General features: G+C 37.4%; 1 protein-coding gene and 1 pseudogene across 3 annotated transcripts in view; one reads left to right on the top strand and one right to left on the bottom strand.

Moving 5' to 3' along the window:
- The window catches only part of TMEM161B (transmembrane protein 161B), a 64839-nt gene that overhangs the window by 20839 nt on the left and 17051 nt on the right, over positions 1 to 26949 (bottom strand). For both annotated transcript variants that reach the window (XM_079790650.1, XM_079790651.1), the window contains 3 exons: positions 18525 to 18608; positions 16086 to 16183; positions 10208 to 10364 (listed from right to left, as the gene is read on the bottom strand). In XM_079790650.1, the coding sequence (XP_079646776.1) occupies positions 10208 to 10364; positions 16086 to 16183; positions 18525 to 18608 (339 nt within the window). The remainder of the gene's footprint in view (positions 1 to 10207; positions 10365 to 16085; positions 16184 to 18524; positions 18609 to 26949) is intronic.
- On the top strand, positions 18631 to 19740 carry LOC307109837 (large ribosomal subunit protein eL8-like; annotated as a pseudogene). Its single transcript has one exon. The product of its transcript is annotated as a large ribosomal subunit protein eL8-like (transcript).

Below are 26949 nucleotides of genomic sequence, written 5' to 3'. Positions count from 1 at the left end.
ATCATTGATGTTTCTATCTCCTCTCTCCCTTCCTCTCTGAAATCAATACTAAAAGTATATTTTAAAAAAAGAAAGCATTCTCTAGATTTAGACTGCCTGGCTGAATCTTGGTTCAACTCTTACTATGTGATCCTCTGAGTGAAGTTAATTTTTTACCTTCCTTATTTTCAGTTTCTTCATTTGTAAGAGTACAACTAATACATCCACCACCTCAGAGGGCTGTTTGGAAAATTAAAGATGCCTTTCTAGTTTTTAGCAATAACTTGATGTTTTTGATATAACTGAATAAAACACCAAACTTCAAATATCAAAAATATGGGAATGTACTCAAGGACAAAAAAGCTAAATTAATTTTTACTATGGATACAATTCTTAATTGTGTTTAAATCTTTAAACTTTCCCATGAAAATGTTATCTATGAGGTACAAGATTCTACAAAACACAGCAGTGTGGGTATAAAATGAAAACACTCTGACTCCAGCAGAAGCCTAAGATTAGCCCCTGAAGAAACTGAATCCGAGGCACAGCAGAGTTTAGATTGAGGCAACTGTACTCAAAACAGAAAAATTAAGTGAAAGTCAACCTACTCAGAGGCATATTCACCTTTGAAACATGCACACAGGCTTGTACACTCCAGGCAGGAGATTACGCTCCTCTACAGACATTAGCTTCAGCATCACCAAGTCATTCTTCAGTGAAGCTCACCAAACCCTACTTGCACAGAGTTCCCAAACTGTTTCTAGTGTCTGACTCTTAAATATGAAAGGAAAGCCAAGAATCCCCAGACATGATAGCAGGGGTTAGAAAACTTTTTCTGTAAAGGACCAGATAGTCAATATTTTAGGCTTTGTGGGCCACATACAGTCTCTGTATATAGCATAGTCTTCTATTTTTAATTTTCCAAAATAACCCTTGAAAATTTTAAAATCCATTCTCAGCTCCACAGCTATAAAAAAACAGAATGCAGCTCACATACAGAAAGCAGTAAGTTATTCACACAGAAAAGTAAACTACATCTGAAATACTATAGAAATGGATTTCAAAATAAAATTTCTCTAAGACTTATTTCCTTTGAATGTTTCTTCATAAATTGTCCACAATTGCCAAGTAAATTAGACTGATTTTTCCTTTTTATATATAAATACAACCTGATCATGTAAATAATATTTGATAATATACCAAAATAAGCCTTCTATATTTACAGATGATGTATAACCAAAAACACTTACTAGGTAAAATCATGGCATTTATCTATTTTTGTCTTAGTGGGAATAATGGGCAAGTACCTTCACTATGAGTAAACTCCCCCCCATCTTTATCCCTCTATTATTATTTTCATAGATCATTCTGTAGATTTTCATAAAGAATATTTTATTAGCCCTAACTGGTTTGGTTCAGTGGATAAAGCGTCAGCCTGGTTCAGTGGATAGAGCGTCGGCCTGCAGACTGAAGGGCCCCAGGTTCGATTCCGGTCAAGGGCATGTACCTTGGTTGCGGGAACATCCCCAGTGGGGGGTGTGCAGGAGGCAGCTGATCAATGTTTCTAACTTTTTATCCCTCTCCCTTCCTCTCTGTAAAAAAATCAATAAAATATATTTAAGACAAAAAGAATATTATACTAGTGAACTAGAGGCCAGATGCACAAAATTCATGCAAGGGGCGCTGCCCTCACAGCCACAGCGGCTTGCCTCAGCCCTCGCAGCCTCGGCTTCATCTGGAAGGTTGTTCAGCTGTCCCGTCTAATTAGCATATTACGCTTTTATTATTATATTCAAAATTACATATACAAATAAAGTTATTTTCTCTTTATTTAATAATTTACCCCCTTATTAGCCCTTCAGTCCTAGTTGAATGTACTGCCTACTTAAGTGCTAAGTTATTTTGCTTTATATTATAAAATCTCAATCCTTAAAGTAAATAGAATATTAGGGGTAAGATAAAATTTTTTTTTCTGCTATATGTATGATATTTTTAAAGTTCTAATTTAATATCAACTTTTTTTGCAATTGGAATTTGGTCATAATTTCTAGATGCAAATACAAAAACTATAATAGAAAAGAAACCATGGATAGTTAAAAAGATTACTCAGTAGGAAGTATTTTAAATATATTTATCTTCAAGGTGGAAATAAGAGCTTTCAAATGATAAAAAGGCTTAACTTTAGTTCTGAAATGGCAAATTTCTCTCAAATCTAGGATAACAAAATATACTTATCAAGCTACTAATATGTTTTAACTTAATTTGTGTTTCACATTGCTGTAAAGACCCTATTCTTGTATTAAGAAAATGTCTTCTGCCCTAGCCGGTTTGGCTCAGTGGATAGAGCTTCAGCTTGCAGACCAAAGGGTCCTGGGTTTGATTCCGGTCATGGGCATGTATCTTGGTTGCAGGCTCCTCCCCGGCCCAGGCCCTGGTAGGGGCACATGCAGGAGGCAACCAATCGATGTGTTTCTCTCACATCGATATTTCTCTGTTTTTCCCTCTCTCTTCCCCTCTCTAAAAATCAATGGAAAAACATCCTTGGGTGAGGATTTAAAAAAAAAAAAAGGCTAAGAAAAAAGAAAATGTCTTCTGTACTTTAATATTTTGAAATTATTCAAGATATTTTATCAATGCTTTTTTGAGAAGGAAAGAGATCAAGCAAGATCATATTCTAAGAAATATTTTGTTGCCAATAGACAAATCAAACAGATAAGTCTCCTAAGGAATAAACACAGAAATTTACAGAAGTTTCTCTTATTGTTTCAACTCAACTAAGTTATTTTCATGTAAACTGTTAAAAAAAAAATCTTGTTTTTGCTACCTAACAATAAAAAAAACACTGTTTTCCCATTCAAATGGTTAAACCTCCCTCATCTATTTTTCCATAAAAAAGGCAACTAAAATACCCAAAAAACATACCATGCATTCTCACTGCAAAGAAACCTAGAAACTATACCAAGAATCTGCTATAGTATGTACATTGAAAACTAACAATAAATACATCGATCCTATGACCTGGCAAGTAAAATCCTTTAAACTGTCTTCCAATGTTAAAAAAATGAAACAAAACAACCAATTTGGATAATTTTTAACTGAAATATTTTTTCATATTTTGAGGTAAAGGTTTAATTAGTATATTTAGTTACAAAGAAAAGAAACCTAAAATTTTCTCAGAGATAAACTAAAAAGTACTATGCATAGGTAAAACTCATCCCTCAAGAAGCTTATAGCCAGCCAGCCTAAACCTAGGCAGACTATGGAGGAAATAATAGCTAAATATTTTAAAAGGGGCAATACACAGGCTTCCTTTAAAAATAAAAAGGTCAAGGAAGCAAGCAAGCAAACAAACAAAAAACCTATTATCTAATCTCCTGCATAAAGTGCAACAAAAGTTATTCTTAAACTTTTAGATTCAGAAGGAAAATGATAATTTCCAAGCTGAAATAAAAGTAATACTCAATTATAAACTAATAAACAGAAATATAGCCCTATCTCCCAAGTAAGTTCCCTATATAATGCTAGGTTTCTGACCTGAAAGGTGAATTAATTTGGCAGCATTAATGTCACATATCTCTAAAAGTTTATAAAAAAAACAAAGCTTTGACACAAAGCTATATACAAATTTTCAAGACAAGTACCTTGGCTCAGATTCAATAGCTTTGACTCTGCTTCTTTCTCACTAGGAGACCTTAATATCTTATGCAGTTCACTTCAGGGTTTAGTGTTGTGTTTTTCTTTTTAATCTAAAGCAGACTATTTTTGTGAAGTAAGAATACAGTAATTTAGAATATTTTAAGGAATTTAGAAAAAGTGACTTAAGTTTGCTGTTGTTGTCTATTTCCTACAGCAAACAAATAGAACACTTAAATTACAGACCTTTAGTTTACAAATCTACATACAGAATTGAATATTTAACACAGATAACCTTAGAATTTATTTCATTTTAAATCATTCACAACTTTTTGCTTTGTATAAAATTTTCATGTCTGGAAATCAAGAGAAATTAAAATTTTAAAACACACCCTTAAAAACATATATAATAGGGCTTTGTACCTTAAACCATCCACATTGTAAAATACAAGCGCTGTGGAAATGTGACTAATGATCCAGTCCTTTAGCCAAATATAATAGGACTACTGAGAAGCTTTATCACTTTGTAGAATAGCTTTCTTCTCACTCAAATTCACGTAATTGAATCAATATTACTCTGTGATACAGCTTATTCATAAGAGAAGGTTCTTTTAAAAAACTGATTGTAGAGTATTTTAATTTTTAAAAGTTTTACTTCCACCACAAAATCTGTTTTCTTCAAAAACCACTTTTACCTTTTTATTTTTCCTTCATTCATAAATTAAAAATATGCTTCACATTATAATATCAGCATCATTTCTCCAATGTCTAAGACTTCATGGGCCATCATCCTAAAAAGATAATTATTACAATTGCTCCATCCTCACTGTAAGGCTTTCTTTACTCTTTCTTTACCTTTCCACACCACGTAACTTGGCATAAATGGAATTGGAACACAAAGACTTTGTCAAATAAATGGTAGAATTACAAATAGGTAGGAGAGTATTTGTTTGGGTTTAGAAGTAAGATTGGAAGCAGTGTGATAGCTAAGATGCATCAATTGAAGCAAAAAGCAGAGCTGATGACAAGAGGTGCTCTGTTTTATGTTCCAGAGTTCAAGATTTTAAGGTTATACATTTAAAAAAGTCATTCTCATGATTTTAGAGATTTCAAGGTTTTGTAAAAATTTTAATTGTTGTCATATATAAGTATGTCAAATACAACAAATGTGTGTGGGGGGGATAACCATGGAAATAAAAAAAAATATTTTCTCCATCACTTTTAAGTGAGCCAATTATTTAAGGTATGTATGTCTAATTTGGGGACCACTTTAACAAAGGACATTGTGCAGAGAATTTCTGAATCAACTGATGTATCTGTAACTCTGCAATTAAGTGGAGCTATTGTCCTATGTAATCAATGGAGACATGTGTTTGACTAATAAGTAGGCACATACTACAAGAAAGTAAAGAGAAGCCAGACAGGGTCACTGCAGCTAGACTGTGTTCATGGGCTATGAAAGGCTTACCAGATATGGTATAACTAAGATGAAAGATAGGCAATAAACAGACTCCTCCTTGGTGTTAATCTGGATATCTGGCATTTGATTCTGATTTCCTGCATGCCATGGAAGACACTAGGTCATTCTCTCACATGGTACAAGTTCGAAGAAAAATCACATACCCAAGCATAGACATGATTCTCCTTTCCTTCTTCCCTAACCCCTTTATGTAGGGTCAAAGTTGGCAGAAAATAGCCTGGATTCTAAAGCCCTTCAGCCTTTTCTGTCTTCTCTGGGATGGAGAGACAGGCAGCTACTAGATTCTGGCAGGGATGCTATTGTTTGGTGCCTTTCACAAGCGCACGGCTTAAAACTAAGCAGAGCCAGTTCAGTGCTGAAGATTGTGTTGGACCTTTGCTCTCACATTAGGCATTACTGAGTGAAATGAAAGATGAAATTTATTCACATAAACAATAATTGGAGTAACCAATTAAGTATATTTTTCTAATTTCTTGGTAAGTAGATATTAAGGGCTGTATATACATTAAATAAAACTGAGTATCAAGAATATGCATTTATATGTAAACATCATCCGACTAAATGATATTTTCACATATATAATACTATAGAATTAAATAGTAATATTTTAAATGCTCCACTTTTAACTTGCTCTTGAAAGTAGCACAACTGACAACAGCTTAATCAGTATTTCTACCCAGAACAATATATACTTGTGAAGATGTTGACTCTTAAGGCTTTGCTCTGGCTCTTTTGGTCTAAATTATACCTAAATCAATCCAAAAGAGTCAAGAGAGAAATAGCACAGTGGTGCTGAATGTCAAAGCATATCATATAATTTAAATAAAATCCACTTACAGCTTTAAAATCAGGTTAGCAGTCTCTGGTTGAATATAAAAGATGTAAGACATGCATTTATACTGCTTAGTCCCAAATTCTAACTAAATGAACCATATAGGAAGGAGAGTAAAAATCCCCAAAAGCAAAGAATAGGAAAAAAGGTGACAAGAGAAAAGAGATTTCAACAAAATTTGGAAGACACTAAGTATATAGACAAACAATAACTTTTTTAGGTTTCAGCTTTCTTTGTTATGCGGGATCTACAATACGAGGAACCTAGTAAAAAGACAATTCATTCAATTATATACCCGGGAAATTGGGAATTGGACACAGCGGGTACCTCTGAAGGCAGGGTTGTAGAATGGATGAAAACAGAATGATTGGCTGAACTGGACTTCCCAGATCTTTTGTCTCACCTAGTCACATAGTTTAGATCAGGGGTCCTCAAACTTTTTAAACAGGGGGCCAGTTCACTGTCCCTCAGACCGTTGGGAGGGCCGGACTATAGTTTAAAAAAAAAACTATGAACAAATTCCTATGCACACTGCACATATCTTATTTTGAAATAAAAAAACAAAACGGCAAAAACACCTGCATGTGGCCTGCGGGCTGTAGTTTGAGGACGCCTGGTTTAGATGATGGTCCTTCCCCAATTCTGGCAGAATCCAGAAGAACTAATGTTAAACCAGAAATGATTGGGCTTGGGAGTACTAGACAGAACTTGGGGTTACAATGAAGAGCTGAAAACAAGGGAAGGTAGTATACAGACTCACATTTAAATTACTGTCTGCACACTGAATACTAAGTCTCTAAGTCTTCTTCCCTAATCAGCGACTACAACCACTGGCTGTCAGACATAAAAAGATAAGAAAATGCACAAATCTTTTCTGGAGAAAATGATAAGCTCAACAACCTACAGACACTGATATTTAGAGGTTCCTCCTAAGAATGCTGCCAGGCCCTGGCTGGGTTGCTCAGCTGGTTAGAGCCAAGGTTGCTGGTTTGATCCCTGGTCAGGGCACATACAAGAATCAACTAATGAATGCATAACTAAGTGAAAAAATGAATCAATATTTCTCTCTCAAACCAATAAATAAAAAAATTTTTTTAAAGAAAAAAGATTGCTACCAGGTCTCCAATTCATCCAATAAAAATCCCACCAATCAATAAGCTCCCACCACTTACAAAAAACTTCCAATATTTTCATACTACCCTCTTGAATATAAACAGATACTCAAAGATCATAGCATAGTATGCTAATTAGACTGGACAGCCGAACGACTTCTGGATGAAGCTGCGGTGGTGGGGGCCAAGGCAGAAGTGGTTAGGGGCGATCAGGCCAGCAGGGGAGGGTGGTCAGGGGCAATCAGGCTGGCAGGGGAGGGCAGTTAGGGGTGATCAGGCAGGCAGGCAGAGTGGTTGGGGCGAGCAGGCAGGCAGGAAAGCAGTTAGGGGTGATCAGGCAGGCATCTAGAGTGGTTAGGGGCTATCAGGCAGGCAGGCAGAGTGATTAGAGAAATCAGGCAGGCAGGCAGAGTGGTTAGGGGGCAATCAGGCAGGCAGGTGAGTGGTTAGGGGTGATCATGTAGGCAGGCGAGTGGTTAGGGGCAATCAGGCAGGCAAGCGGTTAGGAGTCAGTGGTCCCAGATTATGAGAGGAATGTCTGACTGCCAGTTTAGACATCCCCAAGGGGTCCCGAATTGCGAGAGGGTGCAGGCTGAGCTGAGGGACCCCCTCACCTCAGTGCACAAATGTTTTTGTGCACCGGGTCTCTAGTCTTTAACGTAAGTATGATTAAAATAAAAAGGGAGAGAGGGGAACTCAAAATAAACAATGCAAGGCTCAAGTTAAAATGTAAAATATATTAATGTCCTATATGATAAAGAGATAATATGCAAATTGACCGTCACATCCTCACACAAGATGGCCACCCCCATATGGTCACAAGATGGCCTCCACAAGATGGCCGGCAGGGGAGGGCAGTTGTGGGCGATCAGGCCAGCACGGGAAGGCAGTTGTGGGCGATCAGGCCAGCAGAGGAGGGCAGTTAGGGGTGACTGGGCAGGCAGGGGAGGGCAGTGGGGGCGACCAGGCCAGCAGGGGAGGGCAGTTGGGGGCAACCAGGCTGGCAGGGGAGGGAGGGCAGTTTGGGGTAACCGGACAGGCAAGGGAGGGCAGTTGGGGGTGACCAGGCCAGCAGGGGAGGGCAGTTGGGGGCAATCGGGCCGGCAGGGGAGCAGTTAGGCATCGATCAGGCTGGCAGGGGAGTGGTTAGGGGTGATCAGGCTGGCAGGCAGAAGCGGTTAGGGGCAATCAGGCAGGCAGGCAGGCAGGCAAGCGGCTGAGAGCCAGCAGTCCTGGATTGTGAGAGGGATCCCAGATTGGAGAGGGTGCAGGCTGGGCTGAGGGACACGCCCCCCCCCCGCCCAGTGCACGAATTTTGTGCACCCGGCCTCTAGTCCTTAGAAGTAAAAAGATATTACACATCCATGACACATGAGTGCTATGGAAATGGAACACTCAAGAAAAAGCTCCCAATAATTAAAAAAATAAGAGTTGACACAAAAATTTCAACAGAAGGGTTAAAAAAGAAAATTAAGAGAAAAAACAAAAATATAGGATAAAATAAAAGGGGAGATAAGAAAATTAAAGAATCATTCAGAGAAATCAAACATCTGACTAACAAAGAGTTTCTGAAAACAAACAAACAAACAACAGAGAATTTTACCAAAGAGACAATATAAAGCTATGGATAAAAATAGCAGACTAATCACATCTGCTTACTTTTGTCCTCTCCCCAGTCCATACCAAAGTGATGGCAAAAGAATGTTTCTGTTTTTAAATACATAAATACAGTGAATGAATGAGAAAAAAAAAACAGTGAAATTTTGGAATCTAGAAAGCTGGCAGATAAGTGGAAAACAACTAGACAGAATGAAGAAGCTTAATCAGAAAGCCAAGATGCAATCTGATTTTACTTGCAGAACTCCCAGAAAGGATTGAGGAACTGATCAGATCGGGGTAAAAGTGTGAATGAATGTGTGTATTGTTGGTGTTATTAGGAAAAAAGCACTACTTTTTTTTAAAAAAGCATTACTTTTTTTCAAGTAATTACTTTTAATTACTTGAAAAAAAGTAACCAGTTAAGATTTCCTCGCCTCAAAGAAGTCTGGAGATTTATGCTTTGGTGAGGATCTCTGGCCTATCCAGATCAGTGGTCGGCAAACTCATTAGTCCACAGAGCCAAATATCAACAGTACAGTGATTGAAATTTCTTTTGAGAGCCAAATTTTTTAAACTTAAACTTCTTCTAACGCCACTTCTTCAAAATAGACTCATCCAGGCCGTGGTATTTTGTGGAAGAGCCACACTCAAGGGGCCAAAGAGCCGCATGTGGCTCGCGAGCCGCAGTTTGCTGACCACGGATCCAGATGATTCAACAAATTCCTTCACATTTGCTCAGAGCTTCCATTCAGTCTTTTAGTGCCTCACACTTAAACAGGCAAATGTCACCAGATCTAAGAAGTCTTTAACATGAAAGACAGTAACCAAACCAAACAAGAACAACTTAGAGGGAAAAGATACTTGGCATAAAGAAAATCTTTACAAAATCTATCAGTATCTCAAATAGACACAAGACAATGTAATCATAAAACAAATAGGATTCCGTAAAGTAGGGGGAGGATAAACAAAAAGATCTTGAAAATTAAAAATTATAGCAGAAATTAAAAACTCAACTAAAGCACTGGGAAGGTTGAGAAAATCTCCCAGAAAATTACAAAATATATAAAAACGTAAACAAAACACACATGAGAAAACCAGTCTTAGACAACCAGTCTAGGAGGTAATAGGACACTATAATGCTTAGGTATAAATATTTTCATAGGTGTAAGTAAAACCGACTACTGATTTAAAAACAAAAAAAAAGTCTGTTTACTTTCTGGAAACAGAAGGAAAGAAAAAAAGGGAGAAAGGTGCAATAATATCTAAAATTAAAGAAATACCATTATCACTTAACATTTAAACTTATGGAAGAAATCCTAAAAGAAGTAAAGGTGGCTTGACATGAAACTCAGGAAAGGAAAGGCAGGCAACTGGCATCTTTCCTTGCATTTCAATTTTTTTAAACATTTACCTCTACTTCGAAATTTTTTCAGTTAAATAAAGAGGATTTCAACAAAGAAAACTTCTCTAATGATCTACATTCTTTTTTAAATAAGAGATGAGATCTAATGGTGTTAGCTACAAAAGGAAAACAAATTCATAAGTTGATATTAATTATGTTTTGAAGGATACATTGCAAAAGACAAAACAAGCAGGCACCAGACTAAGCTGATATTCATTTCCTGTGTGGGCTTCATAAAAGTGTAGTAGACTTCAGTTACTAGATACACAACTGTAGCAGCCACTGTGAAATCCACCAGCCACTGATACTCTGGAAAGTAATGCAACGCTGAAAAATAAAGGTTAAAAAAAATTTTACTTAAACTTTCATAAACAGCTTAGAAAGGGTTTATCTATAATTAACTATAAACATATTAGACTTTATTCTATTTGGTGTTTTGCAATGTAAGGATTACAAATTTGAGAATCTAAAAATACAGGAAAGAGATCAAGAACGTTGGTATCCAAAACTAAATTTTAATACCACCTACATGAAATTAAAATAAACCTGAAATGATTACAAAAAATTATTTAAATTGTTAAAAATATATGATTGTAAAATGAGTTGGTATTTTCTTAGCTGATTAGCTATATTTTACAGAAGTTATAAATCAAACTTATTTATAAAGAATCTAATCTATACTTTAGAACGGTGATTTTCAACCTTTTTCATCTCGTGGCACATATAAACTAATTACTAAAATTCTGCAGCACACCAAAAAAATATATTTTTTGCTCATCTGACAAAAAATATATAATTTTGATTTTCACATAGGACGGCTATTGTCATGTTGGCTGTTGTTATTTCTTAATTTGACAATCTAAGGGAAAAGACTAAATAGGTATGGCATGTTTTAAAAATTCTTACAGCACACTATTTGAAAATCACTGCTTTAGAATACAATCTAATGTAGACTAGTATAGCTTTTCTTATATTAATTTCTGTGAGGAATGCTAAACTTTATGTTACAGTTATTAATTGCACTAATGGAGGATTAGTAATTTTGAGTTACTGCAGGTTAAAATAATAAATTAATCTACTTTTTAGTAAGCTATCTGCTCCTGTAAGAAAAACTGATGAAATGCCTGTCAATTTTCTATAAAACCACACACTTTCAACAAACTATTCCATTCTTAAGGGTTTACATTAAAATTAGCATTCTCTGAAAGCATATATGATTCCCTCTCCCTTTTCATTTCAGATATTCTGGTTTACTTCTGCCAGAGTATAGTCCAAAATATCAACATCATTTTATAGAAGGCCTCCTAAAAATGTGGAAGTAAATCACGTACATAAACATTAGTTTGTATGTTCTCACTGGAACATAATAAAATGACTTACATTAATTTGGAAAATTTTTAGTTATAAAATGTAATACCTGAGGCTATTTTAAAATCACACTTTTATAGAAAAAGTATTTCAAAAATAGCACTCAAAGTAAGACTTATTTAAAATATCAAAGACAAACTAACCAAACTTACATCATCTCTATGAGGTAATAGCAAAAATTCCAAATCCTTTTATGATTGAGTACATTTTTTATTTGGTTCAAGTTACTTTAACTGCTTTAGGTTTTTCTGGTGTAATGTTTAGCTTCTGAACATCAATATAAAAAATTTACCCTAAAGTGGTTGCAGGATTCCTGCCCTCTTTCCCTCTCTAAAATCATGCAGTTAAGCCTTCTGAATTACTTTCTGGAAGAAGGACAAGGAAATGGATGAAACAGATAGACAGTTATCTGTTGTTAATTTTTATTAACAACAACTGAAGTAAGTCTTCTAATTCTCCATGTCTTCCCACACGCACACATGGTTACCTCCAGGGAACTTAACAGCAAACAGCCAAGTGACAGTCAAATGTTCTTATGCTCCTTAAGAGGAACTTATAATGAATATATAATAGAAATTGAGAGATATTTTTAAGATAGTTATTCAGATACCAATAAGATATACACTGAGCAAAAGTACAAATTATACATATTCTTTGCTATATATTTAATCCAAGTATTATATTCTTCTTTTTGTATCTAGTAATATAATTATACTAGAGGCCCAGTGCACGAAATTCATGCATGGAGGGGGGTTGTCCCTCAGCCCAGCCTGTACCCTCTCCAATATGGGACCCCTCAAGGGATGTCCGACTGCCCGTTTACGGGCAGTCGGACATTCCTCTCACAATCCAGGACTGCTGGCTCCCAACTGCTTGCCCGCCTGTCTTCCTGATTGCCCCTAACCGCTTCTGCCTGCCAGCCTGATCACCCCCTAACCACTCTGCTGCCAGCCTGTTTGCCCCCAACTTCCCTCCTCTGCCGGCCTGGTCACCCCTAACTGCCCTCTCCTGCAGGGTTGATCACCTCCAACTGCCCTCCCTTGCAGGCCTGGTCCTTCTCAACTGCCCTCCCTTGCAGGCCGGGTGCCTCCCAACTGCCCTCTCCTGCTGGCCATCTTGTGTCCACATGGAGGCAGGATCTTTGACCACATGGGGGCAGCTATATTGTGTGTTGGCAGTGATGATCAATCTGCATATTACTCTTTTATTAGATAGGACAGAGGCCTGGTACAGGGGTGGGGGCCAGCTGGTTTGCCCTGAAGGGTGTCCCGGATGAGGATGGGGGTTCCCTTGGGGTGTGGGGCGGCCTGAGCGAGGGGCCTGTGGTGGTTTGCAGGCCGGCCACGCCCCCCGGCAACCCAAGCGGAGGACCTGGTATCTGGAATTTATTTTCCTTCCACAATTGAAACTTTATAGCCTGGAGTGGAGCCAAGCCTGGGGCTCCCTCCGAGGCCGGCAGCCATTTCTGTAGGGGTTATAATTGAAACTTTGTTGCCTTAAGCGGGTGGGCCCGGCCAGGGTGTGTGGAAAGCTTTGCTTCCCCTGTTGCCGGCGGCAACCCTGGCCTGCTCTCTCAAGCTCCATTCTGCTGCCATTTGTTTGAATTTGTTTACCTTCTATAATTGAAACTTTGTAGCTTGAGTGGAGGCTTAGGCCTGGCAAGGGCAGGCGGAAAGCTTGGCTTCCTCTGTTACCTAGGAAACCTTGCTCTCTGTGGCTGTAGCCATCTTGGTTTGGGTTAATTTGCATGCTCGCTCTGATTGGCTTGTGGGTGTGGCTTGTGGGTGTGTCGGAGGTATGGTCAATTTGCATATTTGTCTATTATTAGGTAGGATACCTCACCTTTTCATATGATACTGAAATCGAAAGAAAATTTAAGAGTTTATCAAGTCCAGTAATTTCCATTAAGCTCTTGAGTACCTAAAGTTCAGGTAAAAAAAACCTCTTTACTTTTACCTACACACACAAACATGCATTCACAAATAAATACATCAATATAAACATAAATAAAACATCTCCCTGTTATATTGATGAAGTGAAATGCTCTTGATATTTTGTGGCCAGTTGTTAAACTAGTAATATTTGCAATTAGTTCTCGAAACTGTACAAGTAAACAAACCATTGATAAAACTGTGTGCTGAAGCCCATTACCCTAATTTCAATTTTTAAGTTCATTAATAACCTAGTTCTCACTGACTGTTTCTGCCACATTCAGTGTGCAATCCTGTCCAAGTTATTTAACCTCTATCTAATGATGGGTTTTTTTGTGTTGTTTTCTTTTAAACTTTGGTAATATATACCTCACAGAATGTGAGGATGTTAATGAGGATGAGTTAATATAGGTAAAGCACTTACAACAATGGTGATAAATAAGGAATTTTAAGTTGTTATTAAAGCTAATTAGCTGATAATTATTGGATAAATGTTCGTTATTGGTAAAAGTGATAAAGTCTGTACTAGAAACCAGGATATGCATATATATTCTTGCATTTATACATGTGCCTGAACATTTTATGTACGTAAGGATACACACAAGATAGTAAAACTAATGTGACAATTAATAAAAGAAGCCAAAGTGCTTTTAAATGTTTTAAATTATGCATGAAAAATAGTATAGAAGAAAAAAGGATGGCATAACCAGTCTTAATGCTACTAGACAATTGACTTAAATTATTTTTCATTGACATTTTTGGGTCCTAGGACATCCTTTCTACATATAGACATAAAATCTTTGTAGATGTAGAATTAACTTTCAAATATACTGAAGCCACTTTAAATCACAAAATAATTTTAAATTTCATAGATGCTAGATGAATCTGAAGCTTTTTCTAGGATGGTAAGATTTGACACAAGAAGCAGGGCCAAATTATATAATGATATTTTTATTCAACACTACCAAAAAATATATATTTTTAAAAATACAGGTTGCCCAGGTGGTATGGCCCAGCAGTTGAGCACGGACCTATGAGCCAGGAGGTCACAGTTTAATTCCTGGTCAGGGCACATGCCTGGGTTGCGGGCTCAATCCCCAGTAGGGGGCGTGCAGAAAGCAGCAGATCAATGATTCTTTCTCATCATTGATGTTTCTCTTTCTCCCTCTCCCTTCCTCTCTGAAATCAATAAAAAATATATAAAAACCCCCAAACACATTATTTTAACTCCTCAGGTAATATAAACCACTACTTCTCAAACCTGCTCAAAAATCAGAACCACTTCGAACATTTTAAAAAAGTACAAATTCCCAGGACCCACTTTATATTTACTGAATCTCCAACAGTAGATATGAGAATTCTTTATTTTTAAAGAGCTGCTCAAGTGATTCTGAGGTACAGTCGGGTTTGAAAGCCAGTGTTCTGATTATCACATTAGACGACTTTCTCTTCTAGAATTGAAATAATTTCATTTTAAATTTAATATCACTATAGTTATTATACGTATAATTACTAGAGGCCCAGTGCACGAATTCGTGCACGGGTGGGGTCCCTCAGGGTGGCCTGTGTGGATTGGACCCCAGATCACGCAACCCTGCCTGGCACCCTGCCTTGGCCTGGCACCGCTCCCTCACCTGCTCCACCATCCTGCCTGCAGGGCAATCGATGAGGGCCCACCACCCAGCTCCCTCAGTGCCTGGAAACCAGGAGGCAGCCCTGCCCCCTGCTCACACCTGCTTTGGCCTGGCGCCACCCGCTCACCTGCTCCACCATCCCACCACAGTCCCTCTCTTGTCGGGGCCCATTGGGGCCAGCAGTGCCTCCACCGCCAGCGCCACTTTGCCAATGCCCACCATGTCCCACCCTGCCCCCTGGTGGTCAGCTCACGTCATAGCAAGCAGTCGAACTCCCAGTCGAACAATTTGCATATTAGACTTTTATTATGTAGGATATACACTTGACATACACGGGAAAAAACTGAATGACTTATTCAGAGATACCCAATGGGTAAAAAGTAAATCTTGAAGAAGTAAAATGTTCTATTCCTAACCCAGTTTATTATTCTAAAATCACTTTCTTTTCTACTAAATGTGAGCATAAAGTTGAATTACTGCAAATATAGGTAATTCAATATAAATATACAAATGCATTTCTGTAAGCCACATTATAAGAAACAGACTAGGATGGCAAAAAGTCTAGAATTCGAAATAATGAACACTGATCTCAGCATGAACAAAAAATGTGTAACAAACTTGTATAAGTCAGCCTCTGCTAAAAAATGGGAAAAATAATGCTTACTGTAAGTTAGGTGAAAAGAGAAATTCAATTCAAATGAAGTCATTTTGTTAAAAATTTTTTTAAAAATATATATTTTATTGCTTTTTTACAGAGAGGGAGAGGGATAGAGAGCTAGAAACATCGATGGGAGAGAAACATCGATCAGCTGCCTCCTGCACACCCCCTTACTGAGGATGTGCCCGCAACCAAGGTACATGCCCTTGACCGGAATCGAACCCGGGACCCTTGAGTCCACAGGCCGATGCTCCATCCACTGAGCCACACCGGTTAGGGTCAAATGAAGTCATTTTGAGCTTCTAAGTTCTGAGAAAGATTTCATATTCTGAATAATTAACTTAGTGATTAGAAAAACATACAAAAAGTCTAGCCATAACAGATAAAATAAAAGTACTTTTACTAGCATAATATAAAACTGAGATTTACAGAACACTTTACCCAAGATTTCCCTTACCAAAGGTATCCATTTCTGTAACTGACTTTGTTTCTAGATGGAGGTCAATATCCTTTGGAATGGTTAGTGGTTTACTTTCAATGTGTCCATTATATTTCCTATAAAAATCATGCAAGTGAAACAAAAGAAAACAAGTTACCTACATTATTATCCAAGTTTTGTATCAAACCAATTACAAATGCAGTTTGAAATTTCAGTGAAAAAGAAGCAGAATTTTTAATAACTCATCAAAATGAAGGTAAGGTTATAAGTTTTTAAAAGGGGGACTATAAAATATGAATGTAAATTATTATGTGAAAATACAGATTGTCAGGAAAAGGCACATTAGTGATGGAAATAAAATCTTAATTGCTAGTTTAGCATTTCACCCCATTTCTCTTACAGTCTCCTGGAGATTTAAAGACAACCTAACATCTTTTTAGGGACAAAGCAAAAGCAAGTGAAGACAAAATGCATTCTATTTGTAATTATACATGTATACACACACAGACATATAAGCAGATCTGTAGCTATAAACATGTCAGAGCTATAAAAATATATTAAGACTTATGTGCATGAGAAATTGAGAAACATGAAAGGTCAACTCAGTTGCTTTTACTAAGAATCACAAAAGGAGGAAACCACAGAAACCTTCAGGTGCACACATGTGTTATTCCCAAATTTAATTTTTAAAGATATATATTAAAAGTAATAAACTAAGTTTCAATAACATTAATTACAATACCAAGAAACAATTTTGCATTTATTCTCAAATAAGTATAAACTGGGAACATCTCAGTAAAAATATTAATTCATGTCAATAAATCAAATAATTATTGCTGCTAGGAACAAAGTGTCACTTGGTGTACTTTTTTGTAAATGTAAAGCATTTCAACATACAAAAACTACTGTAAAAATAATAAAATTATTGACTACAGGCATACAATAAGAATTAAATGTTTGTAAAATGAATACTATATTACATAACTAAATTTTACAAATGTTGAACATGGTAGCTCTATGAATAGGTAAAGTTGGAACAGTTAAAAATAAATGTAGAGTGTGGCAGGCTGGGAGACGACAACGAGGTGAAAAGGGACATATGTAATACTTTCAACAATAAAGAATTAAAACAGAAATGTAGAAACTAAAAATACCTGGATTAAAATCCTGACTCTTAGTAGGATTATAGGAATTTGCTCAACTCATTTAACATCTCTGATCAACAACTTACTCATTAGGTACAATATAAATTAATAGCATATATTCAGGAATGTGTAGATTAAGTTAAACTGTTTAAAAATTCTTTGGCAATTATAATATTAAGAAGGAATATTTTTTAAAAAAATAACTATTGGAATTCAAAGAAGGAGGGTTTACACTTAATCTTCTAATGAGCCTCAAGGTTTATTTGTAATTCATGTTTAAAGAATTTTTAGCCCGGCTGGTGGGGCTCAGTGGTTGAATATCGACCCATGAACCAAAAGGTCCCCAATTTGATTCCTGGTTAGTTCACATGCCCGGGGTTGTGGGCTTGATCCCTGGTGGGGGGCATGCAGGAGGCAGACAATCAATGTATCTTTCTCTCTCTCTCTCTCTCTCTCTCTCTCTCTCTCTTTCTCTTCCTCTCTCTCTAAAATCAATAAAGATATATTTAAAACATTAATAATAAATAATTTTTTTTAAATTTGGTGACGGTTTGTTCCCACTGACATTTTACAGCATTAGAATAACAGTTTCAAGTCCTAAGAAGTCCTCCCCATCCCCAACTGAGGAATCTAAAACTAAGGCCCATTCAGAAAGGCCAATTAACAAGCACTTTCTTTGAGAATGCTATTTAAATAGAGATATAAAATATTAAAGCTGAAAGGATTCTTCAAAATTAGTTTGGTCCTTCCATTTCACAGATGAGGCTGCTGTGGTCCATTCAGGTTAAGAGTTTTCTTTATAAACTTTAAACATCAAAATAATAATTCAGCAGCTGAATGGCACCTAAAAAGTTATCTTGTCTACCCCTTTAATGTAAAAAATGAGGAAACAGAAGTCAAAAGCATATGAATTTGCCCAATATCAACATGAGTGGTATCAAAAGGTGGGAAGGAATCCAAACTAACTGGTATCTTTAAATGACTTATAAAGACATGGATTATGGGTCTTCCCCATCAATCCCGACACTGAATTTTAATATGATGGCTATTTGTTTTCATTACCGAAACACAAAGAATATAGCTGACTATTCTTAAGTAAAATAATCACTTTTGTGCTTATATATTAGATTATCACAAAAGGGGTTTTCTTAGAGGGTGAGTCAATATTATTTTAGATCATGGATTTTGAGCTCAAACTTATCAACTGTTTATGGTGTAATTAGTAAATGTTCCTTTAACCAACATACAAAAATGTACTTACATAAATTGTGTCAAATATTTAACACTTTACAAATCCAACAATATAACTTACCTATCTTTTTTGCTTTTTCCTTTTTGCTGCTTCCCTGCAAGTATTCTTAATTCTTCTTCTGTAGGATGTTGATACCATCTTAAACTAAGAAAAAGAAGGATCCTTTTAAATAAAGTAATTGAAATCACCAAAATTATTCATTTGTTCTATAAATATTTAATGAGTTTTCTATTTGTGGAGACACTGCTGGGGAAATTCAGGTGAAAACTCTAATCTGATACTAACAGATACTACTGCTTAAGCCTTAAAAGGATTTATTTAGATTCAAATCCAGCAAACGCCAAGCACTTACTAGATAGATGCCAGACCCTGAAGTGTTGTTTGTTGGTATATTTCTTACAACAATGTATTAACATATATTAAGATGATACAAGCTTACTATTAAAAGTAAATGGAGTAAACTGCAGGCAAGCTGCAGCAGCACATTAAACTTCTCCACACACCCCTTCATTTACACAAAAGGAACTGATAAAAAGAGAGTCCTTTGAGTGCTCCCCAAAATACAAGTGGTCTTTGCTTTGCTTTCCTTCCTTTAATTTAGTTGGAGAATTATCAAATTTTATGTGTATAGAAATTAGAGTAAATCGCTGTTATTTTAAAAACCCTTTACACTCCTTTCTCTCTCCGCCCGCCACCCAAGATCCGAAAGGAAAGAAGGCTAAGGGGAGGAAGGTAGTGCCAGCCCCTCCTGTCATGAAGCAGGAGGCCAAGAAGGTGGTAAATCCCGTGTTGAGAAAAGACTCAGAGTGTTGGCATTGGACAGGACATCCAGCCCCAAAGGGATCGCAACTGCTTTGTCAAATGGCCCCACTACATTTGGCTGCAGGGACAAAAGGCTATTCTCTGTTAAGTGTCTGAAAGGGCTTCCTGCCATTAACCAGTTCACTCAGGCCCTGGACCACCAAACAGCTACTCAACTGCTAAAACTGGCCCACAAGTACAGGCCAGAGACAAAGCAAGAGAAGCAGCAGAGACTGTTGGCAAGGGCTGAGAAGAAAGCTGCCAGCAAAGGGGATGTCCCCACCAAGAAGCCACCTGTCCTTCGAGCAGCAGTTAACACTGTCACCACACTGGTGGAGAACCAGAAGGCCCAGCTGGTAGTGATCACACACATTGTGGATCCCATCAGATGGTTGTCTTTCTGTCTGCCCTGTACCGTCCCTCTGGATACTCTCATAAGTACATTCTGATCCCACCTTTAGTTATTTTTCCATAATGCAAATCTTACCAAGAAATATGCCTGTTTAAATCCTTTCTAAGACTCTTCACAGGGTGAAGCAGTAAGTAAAATAGCTAGACAAGGACCCTAAAGAGAAACAGTTTTGCTAGAGCTTGCAATTTTTCAATTACAAAAAAAACCCTAGATTTTTAAAGTGAAATATGCCAATTAAAAAAATATTAGCAATTGACTTGCTGTTTTTAAAAACACTGCAGAACTGACAATTTGAATAATGACTGGAAATTTGATGTTAGAAATTTTTTAGCTGTAATAATGTGATAATAGTAATTTTTAAAAAGCTCATATATTTTAGAGATGTATACTGAAATATCTATGAATGAAGTAATATTTGCTACAAATAATATGTTTGGAGGGGAGAAGAGATGAAAAAACTGACAACCAGCTGTTAATTGTGATGAGTACATAGGAGCTCATGGTATTCATTATATAGTCATTATATTATTGTTTACTCTTTGTATATGTTGGAAATTTTCCATTGAAATTAAAACACATAAGGACCAAATATGTTTAGGCTTTGTGACCTTCTGTTCCACAGCATTTCGTTACCTGCTACTTCACTGGATCCACCTTCAACAATTCCCCTTTTGAACAGGACAGTCTACCTAGACTAAATGACATTGTATTTCACAAAGTGTTTCATTCCTGGTGTTTTGGCATTCCTGGTTCTGCTTTTAAAATCCTATGCACCTATCTGGCAAACTCCACTTTTACCTTTTACTGTTTTAAGGCAGTCTCCCGGTGATAAAATAAAGAATATATCTGATTACTGTCCCCAGTTCTTGGCACACAGCTTCAAAAGCCCTTGGGGTTATTGTGGTTCAGATAGTTGGGCATCCTCTGTGCACCAAAGGGTTGGAGGCTTGGTCTCCAGTGAAGACAATGCAGGAGGCAGCTGATCAATGTTTCGCTCGCACATCCATATTTTTCTCTTTCTCTGAAGATCAATGAAAAAAAAAATTAAAAGCCCTTGGAATTTCCTTAGTAATAGGGGTGTCTTTGTTGTGCTAATGAGGGGACTCACAGTTGCGTAACAGCTTCAGGTTGGAGGCCAGTTACCAGAAATAGCAGCCTTTGGGAAGAAAGGGAGCTAGAGATTAACTTCAATCATGCGGTTGATATCTATGTGACCAATCATACCTCTACAATCAAACATCACAAAAATCTCTAGAAGCTGAACTTCAGAGCAGCATCCTGGTAAGTCAACATCATGATGTGCCAGGAGGGTGACATACCCTGGCTCTTTCCCAAATGGAATCTATCTATATATATAAAAGCCTAAGCGACTGAATGACTGGTCGACCAGTCGCTATGATGCACATTGACCACCAAGGGGCAGATGCTCAATGCAGGAGCTGCCCCCTGGTGGTCAGTTCGCTCCCACAGGGGGAGCGCCACTCAGCCAGAAGCTGGGCTCACGGCTGGTGAGTGCAGCTGTGGTGGTGGGAGCCTCTCCCAACTCCACGGCAGCACTACTGGCTACTCCCTGGCTGCCTGCTGCTTGGTGCACTACTCTATCCCCCGAGGGGTCCTGGATTGTGAGAGGGCGCAGGTCAGTCTGAGGGGGACCCCCCCCCCGTGCATGAATCCATGCACCGGGCCTCCAGTACTATATGAACTGTAATACTATAGTACTATAGAACTGTAATCATAACTATAACACTTTACTAAGCACTAGTCATTTTAACAAACTACTTAATCTGAGGGGGTTGTGAAAATGCACCTATCTGTAGCCAATAGCTGGTTGTCAGAAGTATGGGTAGCCTGGGTACGCCAAGAACTTTCAGTGGATATCTCAAGCCTGGGTATTCTTACAGAGGATTTTGTCTTTGCTAACTCCAGTTAGTGAAAAAATTTAATCAGATCAGTTGGGTTAAAATGGAATATCCCACTGACTGAAAAAATCTTGGAGTGAAGATTTGATGTACAGTTACTGGCAGTAAGTGCCCAAGAAGGATCACTGAACCAAAATGAATTCAGTTCTCCTTTTAAAGATTTTAAAACAAAACATATATTCTAACCAAAAAGTCCCTAAACTATAATTAACATGGGTTAGGAGGCACTTCCTGAAATTTCTACTGAAGCCCAGAATTTTAACTTGCAATTGATTCTCATTATTTGCGTTAGTTATGTTCTATAAAGTTGCCACCAACAATGTACTTGAGAGCCTCTGGTCAATAACATTTCATCAACCAATCCTATCTAATAAAAAGGTAATATGCAAATTGACCCTCACACCCTCGCACAAGACGGCCGCCCCCATGTGGTCAAAGATGGCTGCCACAAGACGGCCGGCAGGGGAGGGTAGTTGTGGGCAATAAGGCCAGCAGGGGAGGGCAGTTGGGGGTGACCAGGCCGGCAGGGGAGGGCAGTTGGGGGCGACCGGGCCAGCAGGGGAGCAGTTAGGCGTCAATCAGGCTAGCAAGGGAGTGGTTAGGGGTGATCAGGCTGGCAGGCAAAAGAGGTTGGGGCAATCAGGCAGGCAGGCAGGGAGCAGTTGGGAGCCAGCAGTCCCGGATTATGAGAAGGATGTCCAACATCCCCCGAAGGGTCCTGGATTGGAGAGGGTGCAGGCTGGGCTGAGGGACACCCTCCACACACACACCCAGTGCACGAATTTCGTGCACCAGGCCTCTAGTCAATACATAATCTTGTATGTGTGTTTATGTTTAAAGAAATACTGTATATATATTGTTAATTAATTAATTTCACAGCCAACAGAGCTATAAATCATGCCTCAACAAAGCTTATCTAATAATTGTAATCATAAGTATTGTATTTTCCTGAGTTCTATGAATATTTGCAGCAAATTTTCTCCATAGCACACATCATAGCTTTCTTCTGCTTGGGAACACTAAATGGCATTTCAATACTATGCTTGGAAGCCATTTTTAATAGTAAAGTCATCAACAAAAAGCAAAAATGAAAAAATGTGGCACTAAATAGACTACAAAAAGGACATATTTATAGGACAAAAAGGACATGTTTATAATATGAGAGGGGAAACGGTAAGGCCTCACTTGCTGGGAAAATGGGCACAGGGCCATTCAAAATTTTCCCACTTTGCATGTCTGTGAACTATCTCCAAAGTATCACAGCTATGGATTTTGTGGTACTTCAATTAATACATTTTACAAATAAACTTTAATAAATAAGAAAATCACAAATATAGAATACACAAATGATGAGAACTGAGTACATAACACTTAGAAAAACACTTAAGCAATAATTCAATTTAGAGACTAAAATTAGTTGTTTAGCTCTTAATATAAGAAAAGTTAGATTACATTTAAAATCCTAGAATAATAAAATATTTTAAGACCCTTACATTTTCTAAGACCCATTTTCCTTTTAAATATACTCGTTTGTTTACTCTTATTTCTAAACTGGATTGCATTTATTTTATACTTCTTATTTGACAATTCAGGTCATCTTCATTAGTTCAAAGCTGGAATTTAAGGATGCTCTGTTGGGTATTCTTAGGGCCCCTTCTAGTCTGTTACTCTTCTATTCATTCATTCATTGGACAATTATGGTCAAGTACTCTGCGAGGCAATGGAGTATAACCACACACAATTAAAGCCTAAGTCCATGCTTTGCTGATACTTATATTCCAGTTGGGGCAGAATTTAACCAATAAAAAATATGACAGCCTGGCCGGTGTGGCTTGATGGTTGGAGCATCCACCTATGAACCAGGAGGTCATGGTTCAATTCCGGTCAGGGCCCATGCCCAGGTTGTGGGCTCGATTCCTACCTAGCAGGGGTAGTGCAGGAGACAGCCAATCAATGATTCTCATCATTGATGTTTCTATCCCTTCCTCTCTGAAATCAGTATTTATTTTAAAAATGTGACAAAAAATCATAAAGTGGGTACCACGCAAAAGAACCAAACAAGTGGTGTGAATGAGAGACATAAGGCTTAAATATTAGGTTAAAAATACCTCTTTAAATGACATTTACCCAGAAAGCTAAGGATAAGAACAGAGGGGAAGAGCATCTCAAGCAGAAAACAGCATGCCCAAAAGCACAAAAGCATGAAAGAACACTGCAGTAACAAAAAGACCAAGAAGGCAGTAGCACCATGTGCTAGGAGAAACACAGGAAGGAGGCTGAAAAGATCATGCAAAACCTCCTGGGTCATGGTATGGAGTTTAGATTTTATGCTAAAGTAATGATCTCAAGGCAGGAGGAAAGGCTTGGTTTGCATTTTAAGATCTCTTTTACTGCTCTGTGAATTAGAGGGAGGCTAGAAGAGCATAGAGAGATATTCTGGATATCGAATCAACAGATCTTGCTAACGGACTTAAAGGCAGGGAGTGAAAAAAAGGAATTAAGGATTATGTCTACCATTTCCAGTTTGAGAAAGATGGTGGTACATTTTCTGAAATGGAGTAGAGCTGGAAGAAATAAAGAATTTAAGCATGCTGAATTTTTAAGTACCTATGAGATATCAAGTGAAAATAGCAAGAGGGCAACTGTATATTAGTCTACAACTCAGAGACACTTTGATGTCATTACATAATTGTGGTTTTTAAATCCATAGGAATTAATAAAATAGCCTAAGGAGAAAATAAAACATGGTAGGAGCTAAACAGTTAATAAGGAAGTGAGAAAGTAAAGTTTATAGAGACAATAAAGCAACTGACATAGAAGAGAGAAAATGTCAAAGAAGCAAAGTCTGGGTGAAGTTAGAAGAAATGGGGTACAGAGTACAAATGCAGGAACTGAGGCCTGACAGACAGGAACTTCCTTCATAGACAAAAATTAAAATATATAACATTAAAGAAAAGAAGGTTTGCATGTGTAACTACGTTTGTGGGTTTGGTGCTATGAAGATGAGAATAATTGGCTTTGGTTTTAAAAGCTTAGTGTGAGGCTGAGGCAAACAAGCATGTTTCAGAAGAAAGGATTTGGGGTGAAAAGTTGTCTATGAAGTAGAGCATACAAAGACTGCCAGGCCTCTGTATCCCATTTCTTCTAACCTTTAAGCAACAATGTCATTTAAAGCAAACCACTTTAAAAATATTTCAGAAGTAAAGGTTTGAGAAATTTAGAATGGAAATCTGAACATGAACAAATATAGAAAGACTTAGTACTCAGAGCAAGCTAAAAAGCTTTCATACATAAATAATCATACAAAATTCTATTTCAGGGTATACACATAGATCATTAAGAAAGCTTTAGTCTCCACTCTAAATCTCCAAAATTTTGACAAGTAACAAAAAACAAAAACTTAAGAGAAAATAGCACTTAACACTTAGAAAACCTTTCAGTACAAGCAGCTAAAATATTGTTTGTTATACATATACAGTCTCCTGTTAATAACTGGAAATTTTAATAGAACATCAATGACATTCTGGAACTGGAAGTTAATTAAGACAGCTAATGCAAGGAGAGCAAGGACTCAGGCATTCCATAAGGGTAGCAGCTGAAGGTTTAAACCTTTCCCTTAGGTCATAGGTCCCACCTACTGTGCATTTGAATAGTAGGTTTCTCTCACCAAAGGGAACTAGCATATTTGTGGGTCAGGCAACATGCAAAAGGGAACAGGCAGAAATAATTAGAGCAACTGAATAGGAAGGTGTTGTTACACCCTCTTTACCCAATTTTGGGTGAGACAAAAATCAGAATAAATCTGACCATACCATTTTCAATAAGGGACATATGAAGGGAAGGAGCACATTAAAGTGAGAGCCTAGGAAGGCAAAGGGGTAGAGAAAAATGCATAAGTTTGAGCTAAACAATCAGAAAAATGGAGAGCAGGTTCATCAAAGAAGCTATAAAGGAGAAAAAAGCAAACCCTAGTCCTCATGCAAAACCCACTATTCAAATGTACAAAGAATGTAACCTATCACTTACCTCTCCATGAAAAGAGGGGCCAAGCAAACTTCAAAACAAAAAGGAACTTTAATTACAATAGAAAGTAGAATACTTTGGCTACAAATCAGTGGTATGCTGGACACTATAAAGAACTAACATCTTTAGGGGATCTGAGCAACTGTTAAAACAAGTGTTCCTTATGTTAGGGAAAGCAGTTTACCCTAAGAGTACAGAAACACCAACTTCCCAGGAGTTTTCTTCTTTTGGGGGTGGGAGTGAGAAATAGGGCAATCTGAGAGCATTAGACTCCTTCGAGTTTTTCAAGATTACAGTTGAGATTTTCACACGTTATTGGGATAAGACAGTGGTCGGCAAACTCATTAGTCAACAGAGCCAAATATCAACAGTACAACGATTGAAATTTCTTTTGAGAGCCAAATTTTTTAAACTTAAACTTCTTCTAACGCCACTTCTTCAAAATAGACTCGCCCAGGCCGTGGTATTTTGTGGAAGAGCCACAATCAAGGGGCCAAAGAGCCGCATGTGGCTCGCGAGCCGCAGTTTGCCGACCACGGGGATAAGAGAACTTACTACTTAAGTTCTCGTTTAAAGCAGGATTCCCTTCAACAAAATCGGATAGTCATATAAAAAGGCATGAAATAAAAAAGGGAGAATTAATAATACATTCTAGAAGAAAAATATTTTCCTATTAAAAAAACTGAAATGTAATACAAAATATTTGTAATTTAATAAATTTAACCTCAAATGGTGAGAGGTATAATTTGAATAGATATTTCTTAAATTCTACTTCAATGTGTCTTTTAATTTAGCTTAGGACTAAAGGTGGCTATGTAGCCATAGAGAAGCCATAAGAATACAGTAAGTAAAGAGAAACCATATACTACTTATAACTTGAAGGATATCTTCTAAAAGCTAAGTACAGCTAGGAAAACAGGTAGAAAAAAGAAAATCTTAAATATATTACTCTAGAATCTACCAACAGAAGTCACCGTGGTTGTAGAAAAGCTCACCTCCACTAAATACAAAGCTCTTTTCAAATATGTCAGTTCCCAGACAAGGTCTCGAGTGGTTGGGCATCCAAAAATCAAATCCATAGTAGACTGTGTTAGACTTCTGGGGTAAAAAGCCTTGATCTGTTTCATTTTTCAGTATTTGAACGTGACTAAAGTTAAAATTTGTTTTTTCATTTGTAAAAATGGAGAAGGACTAGACACTCACCAATCCTGCATTTACTTTCTAGGTAAAAATGAAAACTATATTTCCCAGACTCCCTTGTACTTTGGCCTGAACTAGCCACAGGGCCTTAGCCTATGCAACGTGGGCAAAAATGATACATCTTCTTCTA

The sequence above is a fragment of the Cnephaeus nilssonii genome, assembly GCF_951640355.1.
Source record: "Cnephaeus nilssonii genome assembly, chromosome: 2".
Classification (NCBI taxonomy): Eukaryota; Metazoa; Chordata; class Mammalia; order Chiroptera; family Vespertilionidae; genus Cnephaeus; species Cnephaeus nilssonii.
This window is presented reverse-complemented; position numbering and strand designations above follow the sequence as displayed.